Raw genomic sequence first — 26,239 nt, forward strand, 5'->3', positions numbered from 1 at the left:
CCTGTATCAATCAGGCTGTTCCCTCTTCCTCCTGACATCCACCTCTCTCTCCTTCACCTCCAAATACAGTATCCACTTCTTCCTTCCCTGATGGTTCTCACGTAGGCAAGTAGGATTAGCGTAGATGGCCAAAAAGGTGGGGCATGCACTTGGTGGATCACAGAGCCCGTCTCCGTGCCACACAACTCCATGAGCTTATTCTGCAAACCATTTCATCTGTGTGTCAGAGAAACCAGGGGATTCCACACCACCCCAGCACTCTGGAAAACTGTGCCCAGCAAAAACCTGAATAATTGGTTTATTCTTTATGAGCTGTCTCACTGTAACACTTCCAATTTAAAACGTGCTCATCCTGGTTTCTCTTCACAATCTGCCTTCCCTTTCCTCCTGGTGACGTTAACTCTTCAGTTCCAATTGACTCCTGATGCCTCGATGTAAATTCACAGTCGTTGTGTCATTATGTCAGGGAAACAGGCCTACCGGCCCATCAAACCTGTGGTGACCATCATCCCCCCACATGCAATAATACTACATTTGTTATTATTCACACATATCCCAGTAATCCTTCCACTTTTATTTATTTAGAGAAGATGCACTGTAACATCCTTTTGAGCCCAATGAGCCCGCGCCATGTGGCTAATTAACCTACTAACCCATGCGTCTCTGGAATGTGGGAGGAAACCGGAGCACCCGGAGAAAACGCACGCGGTCACGGGGAGAACATACAAACCCCTCACCGACAGCAGCACAATTGAACTTGCTTTGCCCCTCTCTCCACTCGCCTAGGTAAGATTCTGGGGACATTCACAGTGACCTTTCCGATATTGCCGGAAACGGAGGAACCAAAGGAAAAGGCCTTATGGAAATCCGTGCGGTCAGAGGACAACGTGCAAAGTCCACACCGGAGATCAGGATTGAGCCTGGGTCATAGGAGCCGTGGGGCGACAGCTCTGTTAGCTATGCCACTGTGCCAGGTCAGGTAATGTACCATGATACTTTGACCCACCCGCTACCTGAGACAGTACTCATCAGATAACAGACTGGAGTATAAACTCAAGCAGATTCCACCCACTCCACCACTATCTTTATGAACCAAAGGCACCCTCACTAAGATAAAAGAAATAGGTGCAGAATTAGCCATTTGGACCATCAAGTCTCCTATGCCACTCCGTCTTGGTCACCACTAGTCACCAGCAGCCAGTCAGAAAGGCTCCCTTTATTCCCACTCTTTGCCTCCACACAGTCAGTCAATCTTCTTTCCGTGCTAGTATCTTTCCCGTAATACCGTGGGCTCTTGTTAAGGAACCCCATGTGCTGCACCTTGTCAAAGGTCTTCTGAAAATCCAAGTAAACAACATACATTGGCTCTCCTTTGTCTCTCTTGTCTGTTGTTTCCTCAAACAATTCCAACAGATTTGTCAGGCAAGGTTTTCCCCTTAGGAAACCATGCGACTTTGGGCCCATTTTATCATGTGCCTGCAAATATGCCAAAACCTCATCTTTAATAATGGACTCCAACAAAACCCCAACCACTGAAGTCAGGCTTACTGCGATTTCTTTGCTGCTGCCTCCCTCCCTTCTTGAAGAGTGGAGTGACATTTGCAATTTTCCTGTCTCGTGGAACCATTCCAAAATCTAGTGATCCTTGAAATATCATTACTGATGCCTCCACAATCTCTACAGCAACCTCTTTCAGAACCCTGGGGTGTAGTCCATCTGGCCCAGGTGACTTATCTACCTTCAGACCTTTCAGCTTCCCAAGTACCTTCTCCTTAGTAATAGCAACTACACTCACTTCTGCTCCCTGACACTCTTGGATTTCTGGCATACTGCTGGTGTCTTCCAAAGTAAAGACTGATGCAAAATATGCCTAATTAGCCAGTGTGGCTTTGGGTGTGGCAGGTTGTGCCTTATGAACTTGATTCAGTTTTTTGACAAGGTGACAAGAGAGATTGATGAGGGTAGAGCAGTGGATGTTGTCTACATGGATCTTCGTAAGGTGTTTGACAAAGGTCCTCACAGGAAGCTAATCCAGAAGATTAAGATGCATGGGATCTGTGGCAAATTGGCTGTTTGGATTGAGAACTGAATTGCGCACAGAAGACAGAGGGTAGTGATTGAAGGGATGTATTCGAGCTGATGGTCTATAATTAGTGTAGTTCCGCAGGGATCTGTGCTGGGACCCCTGATACCTGTAATGGATATAAATGACCTGGATGAAAATGTAGATGGGTGGGTTAGTAAATTTGCGAATGATACCAAGATCGGTGGAGTTGTGGATCATGTAGAAGACCAGCAAGGCATACTGCACAATAGAGAACTGTTGCAGACCTGGGCTGAAAAATGGCAGAAGGAGTTTAACCCAGATAAATGTGAGGTGTTGCACCTTGGTAGGGAAAATGCAAAGAGACAGTACACTGTTAAGGTCAAGGTCCTTAACAGTACTGATGAGCAGAGAGATCATGGGATCCAAGTTCATAGCTCCATGAAAGTGGTGACACAGATCGATAAGGTGATTAAGAAGGCTTATGGAATGTTTGCTTTTATTAGTCAAGGTATTGAGTTCAGAAGTCAGGAGTTATGTTGCAACTTTATAAAATTCTGGTTAGGCCAAATCTGGAGTATTGCATACAGTTCTGGTCACCCCACTATAGGGAAGATGTTGGGGCTTTATCAGGATGCTGCCTTGTTTACAGGGCATGTGCTATCACAAGAGGCTGCATAAACTTGTTTCTTTTTCCAGGTGTGCGGGAGGCTGGGGGAGATCTGATTGAGGTTTACAAGATGATGAGATGTACAGACAGAGTGGATGGAGAGTATCCATTTCCCAGGGTTGAAATGTCTAATACCAGGGGGCATGCAGTGAAGGTGAGAGGGGGTAGGTTCAAGGGAGACGTGAGTGTAAGTTTCTTTTTACTCAGGGAGTCGTGGATGCCTGGAGTGCACTGCCTGGTATGCTGGTAGAGGCAAATACATTAGAAGTTCTTAAGAGACATTGGGATAGGCACATGGATGTAAGAAAGATGGAAGGATTCAGGCTTGGTGAAGGCAGAAGGGATTAGTGTTTGGGTGTTTTTGATTTGCTTTTTAGCAAATTGTGGGCCAAATGGCCTGTTCCCATTGAGGTACTCTTCTATGTTCAAAGTTCAGCTGCCATTTCTTTGTCCCCCATTACTAACTCTCCAGTTTTCCAGCAGTCCAATATCCACTCTCAACTCTCCTTTACTCTTTATACATTTGAAAAATGCTTTTTGTATCCTCTTTTATATTATTGGCTAGCTTACCTTCACCTTTCCTCTCCCTATAGCTTTTTAGTTGACTTCTGCTGGTTTTAAAAAGCTTCCCAGTCTTCTAACATCCGAATAATTTTTGCTATTTATATGCCCCCTCTTTTGCTTTTATGCCGTCTTTTACTTCCCTGGTCAGCCACGGTTGCCTCATCCTCCCTTTCGAATACTTCTTCATCCTTGCGATTTATCTATCCTGCACCTTCCGATTGCCCCCAGAAACTCCAGCCACTGCTGTACTGCTGTCACCCACACTCGTGTCCCCTTCCAGTCAATGCTGGCCAGCTCTTCTCTCATGCCTCTGTAATTCCCTTTACTCCACTGTAATGCTGATACATTTGACTTTAGCTTCTCCTTCTCAAACGGCAGGGTGAATTGTATCATGTTACGATCACTGTCTCCTAAGCTCCCTAATCAAATCAGGTTCATTGCACAACACACAACTAACTACAGTCCAACTCTAAAATGGGTCAAATAATGAAGAGACCTGGGACACCCCAACCGTCCACATATAGACCCAATGGGCAGAAGGGCCTGCATCTGTGTTGCATTAATTTACAGTGGCTGCACATCAGTGACTTCCATTTTTAATATTTCAACCTAAACAGTAAACATTGGCACGAGTTCGAGTTGAGTCAGTAACCTCCAGCAGGAGGAAGCTTAAACAATGGACAATGTCAGCTCAAAATTTTGCTGACTCACAAATAAGCTAGTTCGATTTAAGCTGCTTCAGGGAAATATGTAGCAGTTAAGATAAATCATCGACATGGATAATATAAAGTAAAAAGTACACAATTGATCGCAGTTTGATTTTTCAGAGGATACTGCCTCAGTGCAGGTACATACAGAAGAAAGTTAAAAACAATCTACCTCTCGCTTGCAGACTTACCAAACACACAGTCTGAGGCCACTCCTGAGACAATACCAGACTGTGCCATGGGTGCTTTGCACTGCAAAAAATCAGACACTACAATCAGTGCACTAAACAGTATGCTGGAGGAATGTAGCAGGTCTATGGGGAGGGGGAGGTGTTGTCAATGCTTTGGGTCAAAACAAAGCATCAGAATTATTGCTTCATTTCATCACTTCATGTTCCACAATTCAACTTCTTTCAGAGATCCGAACTTCATAAATAACCTGAATTGCACAAAGTTGGTTACAAGAAAACATAAGCATGAGATTCTGCAGATGCTGGAAATCCAGAGCAACACACACAGACTGCTGGAGAAACAGCAGGTCAGGCAGCACCTATGGAAATGAACAAACAGTCAATGTTTCAGGTCAAGAACCTTAATCATGTGTGCGTTGCTCTGGTGACAAGTAAGGATTTCGGTGATCCCTGGTTTGATACTTGGTCAGGATGGAGTTGGTTAACTTTAACCTCAGTCAGCAGTGCTCTACTGACCTTCCTGGATGAGGGGGATGAGGGACTAAGGAAGAAATAAACCCATAAGATATAGGAGCAGAATTAGGTCACTTGGCCCATTGATTTTGCTCCACCATTTCAACATGGCTGATCCAATTTCCTCTGAGCCCCAATCTCCTGCCTTCTCCCCATATCCCTTCTTGCATTGACCACTCAATAATCTAGCAACTTCTACCTTAAATATACATAAAGACTTGGCCTCCACAGCTGCGTGGCAACGAATTCCACAGATTCACTGCTCTCTGGCTGAAGAAATTCTTCCTCATCTCCGTCCTAAAAGGACTCTGAGGCTGTGTCCTGTGTCCTGTGTCCTGTGTCTTAGACTCCCCCTACAATAGGAAACATCCTCTCCACATCCACTCTGTCAAGGCCTTTCACCATTCAATAGGTTTCAATGAGGTCATCTCTCATTCTTCTGAGTTCTAGTGAACACACGTCCAGAGCCACCAAGCGCTCTGCATACATTTTTGTGAATCCCCTTTGAACCCTCTCCAGTTTCAGCACGTTCCTCTTAAGATAAGGGGCCCAAAACTGCTCAGAATACTCCAAGTGAGGCCTCACCAGTGCTTGAGAAAATCTCAGCATTACATCCTTGCTGTTATATTCTAGTCCTCTTGAAGTGAATGCTAACATCACATTTGCCTTCCTCACCACAGACTCAACCTGCAAATTAAACCTTGGGGAATCCTGCACAAGGACTCCCAAGACCCTTTGTGCCTCAATTTTTTGCATTTTCTCTTCACTTAGGAAATAGTCAGCCCCTTCATTTCTTCTACCAAAGTGCATGACCATATACTTCCCAACACTATTCCATCTGCCACTCCTTTGCCCATTCTCCTACTTTGTCTAAGTCCTTCTGTAGCCCCAATACTTCCTCAGAACTATTTACCCCTTCACCTATCTTTGTATCGTCTGCAAACTTTGCAACAAAGCCATCAATTCCATCATCCAAACCACTGGCATATAAGGTTGAAGGAATCAGTCCCTTGACTTCCGGTCAAAATGGCACCTGCGTACAATGCTCCTTCGGTTGACATCTTCCGAATAGATCATGAAACTATCTTTTTCATCTTTTTCACATCTTTTATGTATTTTACGTTTGTTTCTCATCTTGAATATGTTTTGATGTTTGGAGATCGTTTGGATGCTTCAGCGCTCTGTAGTCTCAGAGAGGATTCTGGGAGGCAGAGACAGTGTGAGCGAACCTCTTAGAGGGCAGGCTGCAGGCTGCAAGATGAGTCTGCCTGCCGTTTCGTCATGGTTTTGCTGCGTTTTGGATTTAGACTTTGGACTATGGATTAAATTTTTTTAGTTTTATAGTTTTTATATACTGCGTTGTTTCACTCGATCTTCTTGTCTTTTTTTGTGTGGTGTGGGGGTTTTAGAGGTTCATGTGCCTGATTCATTTTGTTCGTTATTATTTTGTGCAGGAAGGGGTATGGGGGGAAGGGTCGATGTGCCTGATCTATTTTATTCATTTTTTTTGTGCAGGAAGTGGGATTTGGGGCGTGATAATCATGTCGTCTTTCTTTTCTTTCCTGGTTTCATGGCTACCCGGAAAATTGAAGAATTTCAGAGTTTTATACTTTGATAATAAGTGAACCTTTGACCTAACACAGACCCCTGTGGAACACCACTAGTCATGGCAGCCAATTTCTTTATTCCCACTCTTTGCCTCCTGCCAATCCATGCCAGAATCTTCCCTGTAATACAATGGGCTCATAGCTTGTTAAGCAGCCTCATGTGTGGTATCTTGTCAAACACCTGAAAATCCAAGTACACAATATCAACCGATTCTCCTTTATCTATCCTGTTTGTTATTTCTTCAAAGAATTCCAACAGACTTGTCAGGCAAGATTTTCCCTTGAGGAAACCATGCTGACCACAGCCTCTGAGTACACTGAGACCTCAACCTAACAATCAACTCCAACATCTTCCCAGCTACTGAGGTCAGACGAACTGGTTATAGTTTCCTTTCTTCTGCCTCTCTCCCTTGTTGAGAAATGGGATGACATTTGCAGTTTTCTAGTCTTCTGGAACCATTCCAGAATATGGTGATTCTTGAAAGATCATTACTAATGCCTCCGTGATCTCTTCAACAACTCCTTTCTGAACCCTGGGGTGTACACCATCTGGTCCAGGTGACTTATCTACTTTCAAACGTTTTAGTTTCCCAAGAACCTTCTCTCTAGTTATGGTAACTTCACACACTTCTGATCGCTGACACCTGGAACTTCCACCATACTGCTAGTGTCTTTCACAGTGAAGAGTGATGCAAATTACTTGTTCAGTTCATCTGCTATTTTGTTGTCCCCCATTACTACCTCTCCAGCACCATTTTCCAGTGGACTGAATCCACTCTCACCTCTCTTTTACACTTTATTTATCTGAAGAAACTTTTGGTATCCTCTTCATTATTATTGGCTAGCTTACTTTCATATTCCATCTTTATCTTCTTAATGACTTTCTAGTTGCCTTCTGTTTGTTTTCAAAAACTTCCCAATCCTCTAACTTCCCACTAATTTTGCTCTATTAAGTGCCCTCTCTTTGGCTTTTATGTTGGCTTTGACTTCTCTTATTAGCCACAGTTGTGTCATCCATCCTTTACAGTACTTCATCCTCTATGGGATGTATGTATCCTATGCCTTCTGAATTGCTTTCAGAAATTGCAGTCATTGCTGCTCTGCTATCATCCCTGCCAGTGTTCTTTTCCAATCAACTCTGGTCAACTTCTCTCTCATGCCTCTGTAATTTCCTTTGCTCCACTGATACATCTGACTTTAGCTTCTCCTTCTCAAATTTTAGGGTGAATTTGATCATATTATGATCCCTTGCCCCAAAGGGTTGTTTTACCTTAAACTCTCTAATCAATTCTAGTTTATTGTACAACACCCAATTGAGAATAGTTGATCCCCTAGTGGGCTCCATAATAAGCTGCTTTAAAAAGCCATGTCATAGGCACTCTAAGAAATTCCCCCTCTGGAATCCAGCATTTTCCTAATCTATCTGCATATTGAAATCCCCTATGACTATTGTAACATTGCCCTTTTGGCATGCATCATCTATCTCCCATTGTAATTTGTAGACTACATCCTTACTACTGTTTGTGGGTCTGTATTCAACTTCCATCAGGGTCTTTTTACTCTTGCAGTTCCTTAGCTTGTCCACAATGATTCAACACCTTCCAATCTTATGTCAGCTCTTTGTAATGATTTGATTTCATTTCTTACAAACAGAGGAATACCACCCCCCTCTGCCTTCCTGCCTATCCTTTTGGTACAGTCTATCCTTGAACATTAAGCTCCCAGCCATAATCTTCTTTCAGCCATGATTCAGTGATGCCTACAACATCATACATGCCAACCTGTAACTGTGCTACAAGTTCATCTACATTATTCCATATACTGCGTGCATTAAAATATAACACCTTCAGTCCTGTACTCACCATTTTTCCATTTTGTCCGCCCTTTACTTTGCAACACATAGTGTTAACTGGAATTTGGCCCAATCAACAGCCTCTCCTCACTACACATTGCCTCTGTTTGTAAACCAGCTAGCTCATCTTCTGTCTTTCCTACGATACTTTGTGCACTGAAATATAAGCAGCTCAGGACACTAGTTGCACCTTTTGATTCCTAACTTTGTCTGAGGTCTTACCAACCTCTGTCTCCATAATCCCTCAACTAACTGTTCTGGCACTCTGGTTCCCATCCCCCTGTAACTCTCCTTTAAACCCCACCGTGCATCATTAACAAACCTTCCCAATAGGATACTAGTCCCTCTCCAGTTCAGGTGCAAACCGTCCCTTCTGTACAAGTCCCAATGATCCAAAGATCTTATGTTCTCCCTCCTACACTAACCCCTTAGCCGTGCGTTAAACTGTATAATCTTCCTAGTTCTAGCCTCACTGGCACGTGGCATGGGTAGCAGTCCTGAGATCACAACCCTAACTCCCTGAACTCCCTATGCAGAACTTTTCACTCAATATTTGTTTCTGTTCCTGACTCAACATGTCCTCAAGAGTGAACGGACGGGGTAAGGTCAAATGTTCCTCCTCCAATAGCCAATTTGCCAGCTGACAACAATTGGACCTACTGTTCAAGTACAGCCTGCTTTCAGTGAGTTGCCGGTCTTAGTCAATCTACAGAAAATCCGCCTTTAAGAAAGGAGAAGTGAAGAGAAAAGATTAGAAATACTAACTTTCTACTTGAAATACCAACTTTTCAAAGAGAAGGAAGCTGAAATTACTGTATGTGATAATGACAATGCAAATATCCTTGGTTTGCTCAACACACAGGAGGATATTTCGAGTTTGATATGCCCATCTTGTTTCCACATCTCTGCATTAGTGATAGAGATGAGCTTTATTTGAAACACATATTTCGAAACACACAGCAAAATGTGTCATTTGTGCCAATGACCGATGCAGTTCAAGGATGTGCTGGGGGTAGCCTGCAAGTGTTGTCAGGCTTCTGGCCCCAATGCAGCTTACTAATCCTCAACCCACATCTTTGGAGAGTGGAAGGAAATGGGAGTATTCAGAGGAAACGCACACAGTCACAGAGAGAAGGTATAAACTGTGGTTCTGCGAACGTACTTTCAAAACATGGGTTGCAAAACCACCAAAACAAATTGAACGTAGCTTTCAAGTAACTCAAATTTTACTATAGAAAAAGAGGCTTCTCTGCCCATCAAATTGTTGCTAGCTCTTTGGGGAAGTTATCCACTCAGCTCTTTCCTTGTGGTCCTACAAGGTTTTAATGTTCAAATCTGCAGATAATTCTTAAGGAGTTATTGTTGACTCTGCTGGCAGCTGGCACATTCCAGCAGACTGTGTCAAAAAAGAATGGCCTAATATAGAGTTAAAAATATTCTCAGAGTAATCATGATGACAGCAAGACACTGTATAAAACCAGAAATCAGTAAAGGACAATGAGGCTTTGTGGAAAACACTGGAACCAGAACTTTTATATCTAGGCGTGCCTCAGACTTTTACACAGTACTCTATTTGTCAATGTGCAGAGGACAGCAAGTTTGTAAATCTGGCGAGAGCAAAGGATGTTGGGGATGGTGAGGGTGGAGTGCCGTGAGAAGGGTGTGGGACAAGTGGCAGAGGAGGAGTGCCGGGGAGGGAGGAGTGGGATGGTGTGGGCGCAGACCCACCCAGCCCTGAGACACCAGGCAAGGTCATTTGATTCCAAACTATTGGTTTATTGATCATTACAGAATGTCTCTTGTGCTTCCTGATCCCTGCCCTCTCCCTTCCCCTTTTCCCAAGCACAATTCTCCTTTCCCTGCCTCCTTCCCACCCTCAGTCCACAAGAGAGATCTGTATCAGAATCAGATTTATCATCATTCACATATATTCTGAAACTTTTTTTTTGCAGCAGAACAGTGCAATACATAAAATTACTACAGTACTGTGCAAATCTTCAGCACCCTAGGTAAATATATGTGCCCAAGACTTTTGCACAGTATTGTATGCTGTACCTTGAGTTATAGTCACCAAAATCTATTTGCCCGGCCAATGGCCTGCACATTTCTTTAAACCTCTCCATTTAGCTAACACAAATTTTTGAAGCACCCAGAAAGAAATTGAATGAGAGTCGGTGGTTATTTGCTGCAACTTCAAGGCAGGTTGACGCAGTATTTTTGACCACACTTCCCATGTCACGTACCAGTCAGAAGTTTCAGAAACAATCAGAGCAACAAGCACAGCTAGAAACATCCGGGCAACCGTCAGGTCCCTCAGATTCCTCAATCCCTCACGAAAAGCCATTTCGCGTCAACTAGATCTGCAAGAAGAAGATATAATGAGGAGGTTAATGAGGTTTCAGGTGCTGCCACTCAAACAGCCAAGCTTCGGCCACAAAAGTATCTTAACTCCCTTTCCAACGTGCCCTGCTCTTTCATGAAATATGGAGTCATTGTCATTTTCAGTGAGGGCACCATGGTAGCCTTGCTTTCCGATCCTTGATGAGGAACCCAGCTCAAAGCTCACAAACTTCAATTTATTAAATATTGTCACCCAGGACTTGCAAGCTCAAGTTGATTCAATAGTACACTTGAGATAATAAGGACCCTCTGTTCTTTTTCAGTGTACAATTCCAATTGCGCACAACCAAATATTTGATTCCCAATAACATTAGTCTCTCAACAGGAATTCTGCAGATGCTGGAAATTCAAGCAACACACATCAAAGTTGCTGGTGAACGCAGCAGGCCAGGCAGCATCTCTAGGAAGAGGTGCAGTCGACGTTTCAGGCCGAGACCCTTCGTCAGGACTAACTGAAGGAAGAGTGAGTAAGGGATTTGAAAGTTGGAGGGGGAGGGGGAGATCCAAAATGATAGGAGAAGACAGGAGGGGGAGGGATGGAGCCAAGAGCTGGACAGGTGATAGGCAAAAGGGGATACGAGAGGATCACGGGACAGGAGGTCCGGGAAGAAAGACAAGGGGGGGGGACCCAGAGGATGGGCAAGAGGTATATTCAGAGGGACAGAGGGAGAAAAAGGAGAGTGAGAGAAAGAATGTGTGCATAAAAATAAGTAACAGATGGGGTACGAGGGGGAGGTGGGGCCTTAGCGGAAGTTAGAGAAGTCGATGTTCATGCCATCAGGTTAGAGGCTACCCAGACGGAATATAAGGTGTTGTTCCTCCAACCTGAGTGTGGCTTCATCTTTACAGTAGAGGAGGCCGTGGATAGACATGTCAGAATGGGAATGGGATGTGGAATTAAAATGTGTGGCCACTGGGAGATCCTGCTTTCTCTGGCGGACAGAGCGTAGATGTTCAGCAAAGCGGTCTCCCAGTCTGCGTCGGGTCTCGCCAATATATAAAAGGCCACATCGGGAGCACCGGACGCAGTATATCACCCCAGTCGACTCACAGGTGAAGTGTTGCCTCACCTGGAAGGACTGTTTGGGGCCCTGAATGGTGGTAAGGGAGGAAGTGTAAGGGCATCTGTAGCACTTGTTCCGCTTACACGGATAAGTGCCAGGAGGGAGATCAGTGGGGAGGGATGGGGGGGACGAATGGACAAGGGAGTTGCGTAGGGAGCGATCCCTGCGGAATGCGGGGGGGGGGTGGAAAGATGTGCTTAGTGGTGGGATCCTGTTGGAGGTGGCGGAAGTTACGGAGAATAATATGTTGGACCCGGAGGCTGGTGGGGTGGTAGGTGAGGACCAGGGGAACCCTATTCCTAGTGGGGTGGCGGGAGGATGGAGTGAGAGCAGATGTACGTGAAATGGGGGAGATGCGTTTAAGAGCAGAGTTGATAGTGGAGGAAGGGAAGCCCCTTTCTTTAAAAAAGGAAGACATCTCCCTTGTCCTAGAATGAAAAGCCTCATCCTGAGAGCAGATGCGGCGGAGACGGAGGAATTACTCTTAATAATTTCTCCTTTGGCTCCTCCCACTTCCTCCAAACTAAAGGTGTAGCTATGGGCACCCGTATGGGTCCTAACTATGCCTGCCTTTTTGTTGGGTTTGTGGAACAATCTATGTTCCGTGCCTATTCTGGTATCTGTCCCCCACTTTTCCTTCGCTACATCGACGACTGCATTGGCGCTGCTTCCTGCATGCATGCAGAACTAATTGACTTTATTAACTTTGCCTCCAACTTTCACCCTGCCCTCAAGTTTACCTGGTCCATTTCCGACACCTTCCTCCCCTTTCTAGATCTTTCTGTCTCTGTCTCTGGAGACAGCTTATCCACTGATGTCTACTATAAGCCTACTGACTCTCACAGCTATCTGGACTATTCCTCTTCTCACCCTGTCTCTTGCAAAAACACCATCTCGTTCTCGCAATTCCTCCGTCTCCGCCGCATCTGCTCTCAGGATGAGGCTTTTCAATCTAGGACGAGGGAGATGTCTTCCTTTTTTAAAGAAAGGAGCTTCCCTTCCTCCACTATCAACTCTGCTCTTAAACGCATCTCCCCCATTTCACGTACATCTGCTGTCACTCCATCCTTCCGCCACCCCACAAGGAATAGGGTTCCCCGGTCCTCACCTACCACCCCATCAGCCTCCGGGTCCAACATATTATTCTCCGTAACTTCCGCCACCTCCAACGGGATCCCACCACTAAGCACATCTTTCCCTTCCCCCCCCCCCCGCATTCTGCAGGGATCGCTCCCTACGCAACTCCCTTGTCCATTCGTCCCCCCCATCCCTCCCCACTGATCTCCCTCCTGGCACTTATCCGTGTAAGCGGAACAAGTGCTACACATGCCCTTACACTTCCTCCCTTACCACCATTCAGGGCCCCAAACAGTCCTTCCAGGTGAGGCAACACTTCACCTGTGAGTCGACTGGGGTGATATACTGCGTCCGGTGCTCCCGATGTGGCCTTTTATATATTGGCGAGACCCGACGCAGACTGGGAGACCGCTTTGCTGAACATCTACGCTCTGTCCGCCAGAGAAAGCAGGATCTCCCAGTGGCCACACATTTTAATTCCACATCCCATTCCCATTCTGACATGTCTATCCACGGCCTCCTCTACTGTAAAGATGAAGCCACACTCAGGTTGGAGGAACAACACCTTATATTCCGTCTGGGTAGCCTCTAACCTGATGGCATGAACATCGACTTCTCTAACTTCCGCTAAGGCCCCACCTCCCCCTCGTACCCCATCTGTTACTTATTTTTATGCACACATTCTTTCTCTCACTCTCCTTTTTCTCTCTCTGTCCCTCTAAATATACCTCTTGCCCATCCTCTGGGTCCCCCCTCCCCATCTTTCTTCCCGGACCTCCTGTCCCATGATCCTCTCGTATCCCCTTCTGCCTATCACCTGTCCAGCTCTCGGCTCCATCCCTCCCCCTCCTGTCTTCTCCTATCATTTTGGATCTCCCCCTCCCCCTCCAGCTTTCAAATCCCTTACTCACTCTTCCTTCAGTTAGTCCTGACGAAGGGTCTCGGCCTGAAACGTCGACTGCACCTCTTCCTACAGATGCTGCCTGGCCTGCTGCGTTCACCAGGAACATTAGTCTCTCTATGCTTTTCCTAGTACTCGTTGTAGGAAGGCTCTTCGATGGGTAGTTAAAACTGCCCAAAGCATCAATGGGACCAGTCTACCATCCATCAAGGATATATACACCAAAGCTGCTGGAAAAAGGCCAGCAATATCATGAAGCATCCCTGCTTATGGACTATTTGTCCTAGTCCCTTCAGGGAAGAGGCTACGTACCATCCATGCCAAGACCACCAGCCTCAAAAACAGTTACTTCCCCCCCCCAAAACTGTCAGGCTGATCAACACCTCCACCTGTTAACCCACCCTCCCCACCCCCACTACATGCACATCACCTCGCAACAGCCTATGTACAATCAGTCTATGTATAAATTTAAAGTTAAAAGTAAATTTGCTATCAAAGTACATATATGTCATCATATACTACCCTGGGATTAATTTTCTTGTGGGCATTCACAATTAATTCAGTAAAACACAGTCGAATCAATTAAAACCACACACAAAGATGGGCAAAAGAACTGATGTGCAAAAGACAACAAATTGTGCAAATATAAAAATAAGCCCAAAATAATAATGACAAATAAATAAGAATAGGAGTTGTAGAGAACTTGAAAGCGAGCCTGTCGGTTGTGAAATCAGTTGGGGCCTCAGTGTTGGGTGAGTGAAGTTATCCCTCTCTGGTTCAGGTGCCTGATGGTTGGAGCTGCTACTGAACCTGGTGGTGTGAGACCTTAGACTCCTGTACCTCCTGATGGTAACATTAACAGCAAGAAGAGATCACAGCCCGGATGTTGCGGGGGGGGGGGCGGTGTGCGGGTGATCCTTAATGATGGATGCCACTTTCCTGCAACAGCGCTCCTTGTAGACGTGCTCAGTGGTGGTGATGGCTTCACCCATGATGGACTGGGCTGTGTCCATTACCTTTTGTACGCCGTTCTATTTCAGGGCATTGATGTTTCCATACCAGGCCACGAAGCAACACTCAATTGTGCTTCTAAAGAGGTTTGTCAAAGTTCTAAATGACACGCCAAATCTTCGCAAACTTCTAAATAAGTAGAGGTGCTGTTGTGCCTTTTTTGTAATAGTAATTACATGCTGGACATATGACAGATTCTTTGAAACAATAACACCAAGGAATTTAAAGTTATTGACCCTCTCCACCTCTGATGCCCTGATGAAGATTGGCTCATGGACCTCTGGGTTCCTCCTCCTGAAGCCAATAATTAGCTCTTTGGTCTCACTGACATAGAGTGAGAGATTGTTGTGACACCACCCTCCTATATGCTGATTCATCGCCTCCTTTGATTTGGCCAACGACTGTGGTGTTGTCATCGAACTTAAAAATGCATTGGAGCTGTACTTGGCCTTGCAGTCATCAGTACAGAGTGATAAGAGCAGGGGGCTAAGCACACGGCCTTGTGGTGTACCTGTGCTGATGGTGATTGTGCAGGAGATGTTGTTGCCAATCCAAACTGCCTGGGGTCTGCAAGTGAGGAAATCAAGGATTCAGTTGCACACAGAGGTGTTGAGGCCAAGGTCTTGAAGCCTATTGATTAGTACTGAGGTGATGATAGTGTTGAATGCAGAGCTGTAGTCAATGAAGAGCGTCCTGATATGCATCTTCACTATTCAGATGTTCCAAGGCTGAGAGAAGAGCTAATGGGATGGCACCTGCTGTTGCCATTGTATATATAACAGTTACTTGTATATTGTGTTTTCTAGGATTGCTTTTATATTGCTATTTGTTGTGTTTTGATGCTGCATTATTACACAACAATCACTTTGCTCTGCTTTGCACTCATATACTGAAGAATAACAATGAACAACCTTAAATCTTGAATTCAGTGACTGTGGCTCACTCCTGCATCGAAGTCAAAGGCCCACTCAGATGGATGAGTCTCTTGACAGAAGTCCAGGCTGAAACTCCTTTGCAATACTGTCAGAGATGATCTTTTACACAATGTATTAAACTGCGGTGTTATTCAAGTGGCTGAGAAAAGAAATCCCGTGCCACTTTTTTCCAGTGAAGAACAGAAAAGTTATCTTGAAACTCTGATCAATACTTGTTGTCCCTAACTATCTTCATTATTGTTGTACTGTTTGTGTGAAAGGAAAATGATTATATATCAGAAACATTTCAGAAAGTATCTCTTCAGTTACTAAGTGCTTTGACACATCCAAAGAGGACAGAAAAGGAGTATAGATAAACACATGACCATATATCATCTGTATAACTGGGAACTGATGACATGAATCAACACAAACAAGAGAAAATCTGCAGCTGCTGGAATCCAAGCAACAGGCAGAAAATGCTGGAGGAACTCAGCAGGCCGAGCAGCATTGATGGAAAGAAGTAAAGTACAGTCAACCAGAGCCTGGACAGTAAGACCTGCCAATTAACTTTGATCCTTACATCAGTCCTTCGTTATTGACCTACGTTTCCCAACAGGGTTTCAGTGGGTAGAATCCATCTCCAGACAACTTTCCCACTTTTCTCAATTACATCCTGGGATCTTTCTCCCCTGGCCAGAAGGGGAGATTGTGTTTGATGTCTCATCTGTAAGATGGCACCAACCCCCTGCAGTGCAGCTCTCTATTAGCACTGCCCTGGAGTAGCAGTGTCAATTCTGCAAGAAAGAGGCAAGAACATAGAATAGCACAGAGCAGGCCAAATGTGCACAACCCCCACCACATACCAACCTGTTCCCAAGCCAATTCCAGCATTCAGTAAGATTGTGGCTGATCTCAGCTCCAATTTCCTCTCTGTTACCATAGACTCAATACCTCTGTGGACTAAAATTATATCCATTCCGACCTTTAACATTCTCAGTGACAACCTCCACAACTTCGTTGGGTAAAAATTCCTGAGAAGAAAAGTGATCCTTCACCCCAAAGCCAGTTCTTGATCTCCCAACTATAGAAAATATGCATACACTACCTCACTCTGTTGAGGTCCCTCTGAAACCTTCAATATTTCAAGAAGACCATCTCTCATTCTTCTGAACTCCAAAGTGTTTAGACCCAATCTGCTTCACTTTTCCTCACAAGATGACCCTTCATCCTTGGTAACAACCTAGTGAGCTTCTCTGACCTGCCTCCAGTGTAAGTCTGTCCCTCCTTAAATTAGGAGACAGGAAGTATATGCAAAAGTCCAAGTATAGTCTTACCAATGCCCTGTGCAACAGTGACATGACTTCCTTTCTCTTGTGTTCCATTCTCTTTTCAATTAAAGAAACAGGAATATTTGTTATTTTTACCTCACTGCCTGGCAGACATACAAGAAGAAATGGAAGTACAAGTTAATTATTGAGAGATGTGTTTCTCACAGCATCAAATACAAAACTATATTTTACTGCACTGAGCTTTTCTGTTTGAATTAACATTGACCTTTCTCAAACGAGTATCACAAGTGCAACTTGCATTTTTTTGTCCGAAGGCACATCACACCTGTAAAGTCACAAGAGACTGCAGGTGCTGGAGCTGAAGCGACAAAGAAAAAAAAATTCAGCAGGTCCTGAAATGTCTATTTTCCATTACATATGCTTCCTGAACCACCAACTCCCTCCAGCATTTTGTTTGTTACACTCATGAAATATTTTGAAATAATCACTGTGGTTACAAAAGCAAGAATCTGCATTATGTTGTAATATCCCTCAAACAATTGAGCTAATCCTTCACATCAACAAATCTGTTCTGCTGTGGTAAGAACTCTGGACAAAATACACAAAACATGCTCTTGAAACCACTGTCCATTGATACCGAAGGGTAATATAATTGGTGAAAATGTACCTAGTTCACAACCACCAATGTTGAGTTGGGGTTCATTTTAAGATGCTAGTCTGACATGATGACATAAATCCATGAAGTACTTTTACTGTGATTGGTGTTCGGTGTTTGGATTACAATGGATGAGCCGTTATGCTTTTTCTTAAACACAAAACCCCTCATGCCATTTTATTTGTGGTAACCTACAGTACTATTCTCTGCCCCAAAATAATTTAATTCATTTTTTGTTTTCCATACTATTTGGATCAATAACCTACACAACCTGCTACCCTTTGGATCTAAGTCTTGGAACGCCCTGCCCAACCTTTAGCAGAAAGAATGCAGAGGATCAAGTCAGCGAATTGCCACCACTTACCACAGCAGCACTTTCATCCTGAAAATGAGAGGTAAAAATCTAATTCACACTTACAGCAAATGACATGTCATCTCAGGGTAATTTTGTAAATTAAGCTGACTAGCCCAAACTCATGTGATGCCAAGTATTGCAACAAACAGTTACACATCCACTTGAGACAGTTCAAAGATGACACGATCTGACCAAAGAGGAAGCCAGCACTCCCCCCAAGAAAACACATCTCATCAAAGCAAGCTGATAGAAATACACACATCTTTAATACTGATCAAAGAAACCAGAAATCCCCACAATAAACTCACCAAACAAAACCAGAAAAGTATGAGAAATGCTCAGCTAGGCAGGAAACACATATGGAAGGGGAGAAAAGTTAACATTTTAGGTTCAAGCTTCTTCATAAGAATTGAAAAATAAAAGAGAAATGAGTTAGTTTTAGAAGGTGAGAGGTGGATGGGACAAAGGAAAGAATTGTGGTGGGGTGAAGCCAGGGTTGCTGTGGGGATAGTTGGAGCTGGAAGCAGTTATTAAGGAAAATCATGGCTGTGGAAGTGAAATTTCGTCAGTTCCTTGTTGAAGTCAAGGGAACCACTGAGGACAACAGAAATCCTGATGGAGAGCATAAAGTTGGCTCCTTTCTTCTACCTTCTTTCCTTGTGGAGTGACATTTTCTATTTTGCAGTCCTCTGGAATCATGGCAGAAATCAAGTGATTAGATTAGATTATGAGGACACTCAGTCCTCATTTATTGTCATTTAGAAATGCATGCATGCATTAAGAAATGAAACAATGTTCCTCCAGAGTGATATCACAAAAAAAAGGACAAACCAAAGACTAACACTGACAAGACCACATAATTATAACATATAGTTACAGCAGTGCAAAGCAATACCATAATTTCATAAAGAACAGACCTTGGGCATGGTAAAAAAAAAAGTCTCAAAGTCCCGAGCCCCCGATAGCAGGCAGCAAAGGGAGAAACTCCCTGCCATAAACCTCCAGGCACCGACAACTGCCGACTCTGAGTCTATCCAAAAACTTCGAGCCTCCGACCAGCCCCTCCAATACAGCCTCCTGAGCATCATCCTCTGCTGAGCGCTTTGACCCCGCCCACTGCCGAGCAACAAGCAAAGCCAAGGACTCGGGGCCTTCCCCTCCGGAGATTTCGGACCACACAGTAGCAGCGGCAGCAAAGAAGGCATTTCAAAGGTTTCTCCAAATGTTCCTCTGTGTTCTCACATCTGTCTCCATCAAATCAGGATTGTGCACGGCACCCTACTTGACAGATTACAGATATCATTCACTGGAGTGGCCGCTGCACGCTGCGTTGCACCTCCATCTTCTCCTCATATTGCAAGATCACGACCAATGCATCTGCTATCTCTTCAGCAACCTCCTTCAGAGCTCTTGGATTTAGTTAATCTGGTCCAGGTGACTTAACATCTTTGTGTTTGCTTTGTACTTTCTTTGTAATAGCAATGACACTCACTCCTGCTCCCTGACACTCATGGACCTCTGGCACACTGCTAGTATATTCCACGGTGAAGACAGACGCAAAATTACATTAAGTTCATCTACCATTTCTTTGTCCCCCATTACTACCTCACCAGCATCATTTTCCAGTGGTCCGATATCAACTCTCACCTCCCTTTTACTCTTTATATAACTGAAAAATCTTTTAGTATCCTGCTTTATATTATTGTCTCGTCTGCCCTCATATTTAATCTTTTCTTATGGCTTTTTAGCTGCCTTTTGTTGGATTTTAAAAGCTTCCCAATCATCCAACTTCCCACTCACCTTTGCCACCTTATATGTCCTTTCCTTGGCTTTTATGCAGTCCTTAACTTCCCTTGTCAGCCATGGTTGCTGACCCCTGCCATTTGAGAACAACTTCTTCTGTGGAACATATCTATCCTATGCCTTGTGAACTATTCCCAGAAACTTCAGCTATCTCTGCTCTGCTGTCATCCCTGCCAATATCCTCCTCCAATCCACCTGGGCAAGCTCCTCTCTCATGCCTCTGTAATTCGGAATAAACCACTGTGATACTGATACATCTGACTTATGCTTCCCTCTCTCAAATTGCAGTATGAATTCAATCATATCATGATCACTGCATCCTAAGGGTTCCTTTACGTTAAGCTCCTTAAAAAAATATGGATATTTACACAATACCCAATCTAAGATGGCCTTTCTCCAAGTAGGCTCAAGCACAAGCTGCTCTCAAAAGCCATCTTGTAGGCATTCAACAAATTCCCTCTCTTGTGATCCAACACCAACCTGATTTTCCCAATCCCCTTGCATATTGAAGTCCCCCATTACAATTGTGTCATTACCCTTATTACATGTCTATTCCAGCTCCCTTTGCAATCTCAACCCCACATCTTGGCTACTATTTGGAGGCCTATATATGATTCCCATGTTTTTTTTTACCCTTGTAGTTTCTTAACTCCATCCACAGAGTCCACATCTCTGACCCTATGTCACCTCCTTCTAAAGATGTGATTCCATCTCTTACCAACGGAGCCACACCACCACCTATCCTTCCTGCCTGTCCTTTCAATACAAAGTATATCCTTCGACGTTAGGCTCCCAACTTTGACCTTCTTTCAGCCATGACGCAGTGATGCCTACAACGTCATACCGACCAATCTTTAATTGCGACATGAGTTTGTCCACCTTATTCTGAATGCTACGCGTATTTAAATACAGCACCTTCAGTACTGCATTCTTCGCCCTTTTGAATGTTGCCTCTGTGGTACAAAGATTACTCTTTGCACTTTCTGCATTTGTACCCAATCATTGGCTTGTCCTTCATATTACACCCATCGTCTACTTCTCAGCCTGCTGACTCATCTTCAGCTCTATCATACTGGTACCCATCGCCCTGCCATATAAGTGTAAACCACTCCCAACAGCTCTAGCAAACCTGCCCGCCAGGATATTGGTCAAGCGCAAACCGTCCTTTTTGTACAGGTCACACCTGCCCCAGAAGAGGTCCCAATGATCCAGAAAACGGAATCCCTGCCACCTGCTCCAATTCCTCGGCCACGCATTTATCCTCCACCTCAATCTATTCCTATCCTCACCGTCGCGTGGCACAGGCAGTAATCCCGAGATTACTACACTTAAGGTCCTGCTTCTCAACTTCCTTCCTAACTACCTGTATTGTGTTTTCAAGACCTTCTCTCTTTAACAACTATGTCGTTGGTACCAATATGTACCACGACCTCTGGCTGCTCACCTTCCCTTTTCAGGATATCGCGGACTCTGGCACCTGGGAGGCAAACTGCCAGCTGTGTTTCTTTTTCGCGTCCACGGACTCGCCTATCTGTCTCCCTTACTATAGAGTTCCCTGTCACTGCTGCCATCCTGTCCAGTTCCCGACCCTTCTGAGCCACAGGGCAGACTCGGTGCCAGAGGCACGGCCGCTGTTGCTCCCCCCCCCCCCCAGGTAGCTGGTTTTCCCCAAGTTTCTCGCTGTGAGCCTGTCCTCCCGCCTGGATTCCATATACAGACCCCGAGGCTCCGAGCCGCGATCGGTTCAGTATGTGCTCCCACACTACTCAGCGTAAACCCGGGAGCGAGTCACTGTACTCCGCTCTAGCTCCACTCCCGGATCCCTTTGCTCCGGTCCAGGATTCGGCATTCCTCGTCCAACTTTCCCTCGCTCCGCTCCGTTCCTACTTCGGGATCCGACAGCACTCCCGGGTTCCCCACCACTCTCCCGGATCACACCGCACGCAAGCGCCGAGTTCACTCACTCACTCACTCAGCCAGCCGCTCTCTCCCTGGTCGGTCCCGTCACGGGGGAAAGTTGTCGCCAGCGGATCCGTACCTCATGGCGGGGCTCCTCCTCGAGCGAGAGGTGCCCGAGTCGCCGTGGGAGGAGCTGACGGGTCAAACGTCGCGAATTCAGCGAGCTCGGTGGAAGGGACGGAAATACAGTACAGTATGAAATTTCAGTCAATGTGGGAGGGACGGAAATATTAGATTTCAGTTAATGCGGGAGGGTTATGACTGCGACCTGGTGAAGCTATCACCCCGGCACCTCATGGTGACTGAGAGTCTCCAATTCAATGCAAGAACCCGAACGACTGGAGAGCGAAAGGAACAGATACTGTCAGTGGGAACAGCGAATAAAGCTCTCCCCCAATTAGCAGAAAAAGTGAATTAACCTTCTTTGCAATGCAAAGGAACGTTTGTATTGAGATAGTTAACTTGCCATTATCCGGTCACACTCAACAGTAAATTGTGCATTGCTCTTAGATTAACATTAACTGTTTTTAATGCTGCATCGGATCCGGAGTAACAATCATTTCCTGTGGGTGGGGGGGGGTGGGATCTGATGTGTGGGAGGAGAACAAAGAGGATCACTGTCTTGTGATCACTGCTCCGCACGGACCAGCGATCAGGTTTCGAGTAGGTCTGGTTCACTGACTCCGGATCACCAAGCGATCGGTTTTGGATCAGGGCCGGTTCATTGATCTGTGATCTCTGGTCAGTTCTGCACAACCAACCTCTTCCCCTCCACCATCAGATTTCGGAATGGACAATGATCTCATGATCGCTACCTCACTATTTACTTGCTTCCTTTTTGCACTGCATATATAACACAGAATTATAAAATGCACATGGATTACTATATAGCAATTTACTTGTATCTTATAATTATGGATTGCAATGTACTGCTGCCACAAAACAACAAATTTCACAACATAGCCCACTGACATTAAATCTGATCCTGATTCTGATTCAAAATGGAAATTTGCTGCTATTCTGCCTGGAGCTGTTCTCAATGAAATAATGTCCTTGCAAAATCTCCAGTTCTGAGGTAGTTGCCTCTCTGCCCCTCATCAGTATACTTGCAGCCATTCCTCTCAAAAAAGCGGTGGCTTTATTGCACAAGTATATGTGGGTCCAGTCCTGTGCAAAGAGAATCCCGTGTTGGGTGAATATTTGATGTAAATAACACCCCCTGTCGTAGCAGAGATTTGTTTAGTGAAGAGGCATTGTCGATTAATTAGTTCTGTTCTAGGCAGGAGAAAACAACCAAGCAAGACCCCAGAAGAGGCAAAACAGTCATGACGTGATAATCTGTGCTATTGGCTGAGGGATAAATGTTTACCTGTGCATCAGTGATAATTTACCTTGTTTTCTTTTTGTCCATGGTGCTCAGTGAGCAGAGTTTTACATCTCACTGAAACAACAGCTTCCCGGGCGGTGCAATGCTCACTCCGCCCTGCCTCTTCCAGTGCTGTACTCTCTTCGTCTAACCTAATAGTAGTCCAAAGGCAGGGGCTGGAAATCAGGCAGACAATGGTAGGACACCGCGACACATGCCGGTGATAATAAACCTGATTCTGATTCTGACTGCTCCGTGACACCCACAAAGTGCTGAAGGAACTCAGCAAGTCAGGCAGCATCTATGGAAGTAAATAAGCAATCAACGTTTACGGCCAGGACCCTTCCTCAGGACTCAGTTCCCCTCTGTAGATGCTGCCTGACGTACCAAATTCCTCCAGCATTTTGTTGCTCTGGACTCTCAGCATCTTCGGAATCTCTTGCAGGTGAGAATGCCTTGCAGGCTCGGCTGGGCAGCTTCCGTGGAGAGAGAAGGTGCATAAGATCAGGGCACGTGGTATTGGGAGAATTGATGGATTGATAATTATTTGATCAGGGTCATACATTGAGATAGAATGGTAAAGCTTTCTATGTCATCCAGACAGATTATTCCATACATCGAGGTAGTACTGAGGAGGAGGAATGGAATGGAGAATATACTGTTACAGTTACAGAGAAAGTGCAGTGCAGCTAGATAAATCCGTGCAGGGTCACGATGAGGTAAATTGAGAAATCAAGAATTCATCTTTATTATATAAGATGTCTAATCAGAAGTTTTATAACAGGATTTAAACACGGGATTCTGCAGATGCTGGAGATCTTGAGCAACATACAAAATGCTGGAGGAACTCAGCAAGTCAGGCGGCATCTATGGAAGGGAGTAAAAAATCGATGATCCGGGCCAAGACACTTTGTGCATTGTATAGCTTGTGCATTGACGGACTTTTACCGCTGTACCATTGAGAGCATACTCACCAACTGCATCTCAGTGTGGTATGGCAATTGTCCTGTATCGGACCGCAAAGCACTCCAGCGTGTGGTGAAAACTGCCCAGCAGATTATTGGCACCCAATTCCACACCATTGAGAACATCTACCATAAAAGCTGCCTGGGCGGGATGAAAAGCATTATCAGGGATGCATCTCACCCTAATCATGGACTTTTTACTCTCCTCCCATCCGGTAGGCGCTACAGGAGCCTCCACTCCCGCACCAGCAGGCACAGGAAGAGCTTCTTCCCTGAGGCTGTGACACTGCTGAACCTCTCATCACAGTGCTAAGCAGTATTGCATCCATATTGTACTGTCTCATTGCTTTAATATTTGCATGCTGTAGCACTTTTTTGATTCGCAGTTATTTTGTACATAACATTATTCTTTGCATTTCTGGTCAGATGCTAAATGCATTTCATTGGCTTTGTATCTATACTCAGCACAATGACAATAAAGTTGAATCTAATCTAATCTAAAGGTTCTCCTCGATCTTGATGGTATGTGTTCTCGGGCTTTGGTATCTCTATCTCCTTCCTGATGGAAGGGAGTGTGTGCAATTGCGAATGATTGAGGTGGAAGGGGACTTTCTGTTGGTTGCTTTCCCAAGGCCACGGGAAGTGTAGATGGAATCACTGGAAGGGAGGCTGGTTTGCAGGATGGACCGGGCTGAGTTAGTCACTGTCTGCGATTTATTGTGGTCTTGGACAGAGCAGTTTTCATACTAAGCTGTGATGCATCTGGATAGGATGCCTTTGCTGGTGCATCTGTAAAATCTGGTGAGGCTCATCAGGGACACATTGAAGTTCTCTAGCCTTCTGGGGAGGTAGAGACACTGCTGTGCTTTCTTGGCCACGTGGCAGGACCAGTACAAATTGTTGGTGATACTCACACTAAGGAATTTGAAGCTGTCAGCTCTCTGCAGCTCAGCACCGTTGATATATGCAGATCTGTGTATTTCACCCCACTTCTTCAAGGGTCAACTCTTTTGGTTTGCTGACGTTGAGGGAGAGGATTGAAGACTGGCTATCACAAAACAAAAACACAGAATGAACAAGTCCTTTTAGGCTGGAAGGATATAACTAATGGAGTTGCCCAAGGAACAGTTCTCAGCCCTCAGCTATTTATGATTTGTATCAATGATCAGGAGAAAGGGGCAGAGCATTAGGTATCTGACTTTACCAATGACATGGAGATAGGTGAAAGGCCAAGTTGCTGTGAGGGCAATTGGAATGTGCAACTGATTAACTGAGTGCGTGGGTAGTAAACCTGACAAATGGCATTGAATGTGAGAATATCTGAGGCCATGCTTTTTGAAAAGAGGAATCTAAAGACGCACTTACTTACATGGCTGAAAATTGTAGAAGTACAAGGGGATGTCAGCGCCCTTGTGCACAAGTTGCCAAAAGTTAGCAAGCAGCTGCAGTAAGTGGTTGGACAAGGAAATATATTTCCCTTTATTGTCACATGGGGTTGGGGTTTAGAAAAAGTTAAGTGTTGTTATAACTAAACAGATGTAAGGATGGAATTAAATTTTCTATAAGTGATATTTGATTCCTCCATAGTGTGGATAGAAAAGCAGTTTCCGAAATGGATTGCTACTTCTGTTTGTTCCAGCTAAATGTAAACGAATTGGTCAGTCTAGTACTGTGTTGTGTTGTAGACATTGTAGGATTTTCCACCCTCACCTTGGGTTTAAGAAACTGACAAGCTGTAGGGATAAAGGGACTGCCTTATAACAGTGGGAAATAGATTTTACTGCAAAACATGGTGTCTCAGTTTTTAAATTGTGTCCAGACTAAATAGATGAGAAGGTACCACTTGGTACCAAGGGGTTGCAAGTGTATAAATGGTGCAGGGGTAATCTGCTATAGGCTGAAGACATAACCAAGGGAGGGACGGAGAGAGAGGGGAAAGAGGAAGTGTGAGAGAGGGAGAGGGAGAGGAAGATAGATAGATAGAGAGAGAGAGAGAGAGATAGAGAGAGAGAGAGACAGACAGACAGACACACACACACACACACACACACACACAGACACACACACCCCTGGGGTTTTCCAGCACCGTGTAGATCAGCCCATGCAATGGTTGATATGTGATCCTTGTGTTTTATCCTTGAGTGTTTTTTGAAGTGATTAATATGTATATTTTATATAATTTTTGTAAGCTTCTAGCATGTGCATAGTACCTCCTTTGCAAATACCCTTGTTGCTGAATCAGAAAGAACAAGGATTGAATTTTAAAATATTTCCATTACAACAGAGTGCTGATGAAGCCACAATTGAAGTATAGTTCTGGTTTGCCTTG

General features: G+C 44.8%; 1 protein-coding gene across 7 annotated transcripts in view; it reads right to left on the minus strand.

The window, feature by feature from the left end:
- The window catches only part of rnaset2 (ribonuclease T2), a 34,306-nt gene extending 12,187 nt beyond the window's left edge, over positions 1-22,119 (minus strand). The window contains exons 1-3 of one of the 7 annotated variants that reach the window (XM_063055129.1): positions 22,046-22,119; positions 10,392-10,508; positions 4,177-4,237 (exon numbers count right to left, since the gene is read on the minus strand). In XM_063055129.1, coding sequence (XP_062911199.1) covers positions 4,177-4,237; positions 10,392-10,492 — 162 coding nt within the window. In that variant the 5' untranslated portion in view covers positions 10,493-10,508; positions 22,046-22,119. Of the gene's footprint in view, positions 1-4,176; positions 4,238-10,391; positions 10,509-21,584; positions 21,919-21,998 lie in introns of those variants that run through there. The other 6 variants (XM_063055130.1, XM_063055132.1, XM_063055131.1 and 3 more) reach the window with 6 other exon arrangements.
- Positions 22,120-26,239: the final 4,120 nt, after the last annotated feature.

The sequence above is a fragment of the Mobula hypostoma genome, chromosome 8 (genome assembly GCF_963921235.1).
Source record: "Mobula hypostoma chromosome 8, sMobHyp1.1, whole genome shotgun sequence".
NCBI lineage: Eukaryota > Metazoa > Chordata > Chondrichthyes > Myliobatiformes > Myliobatidae > Mobula > Mobula hypostoma.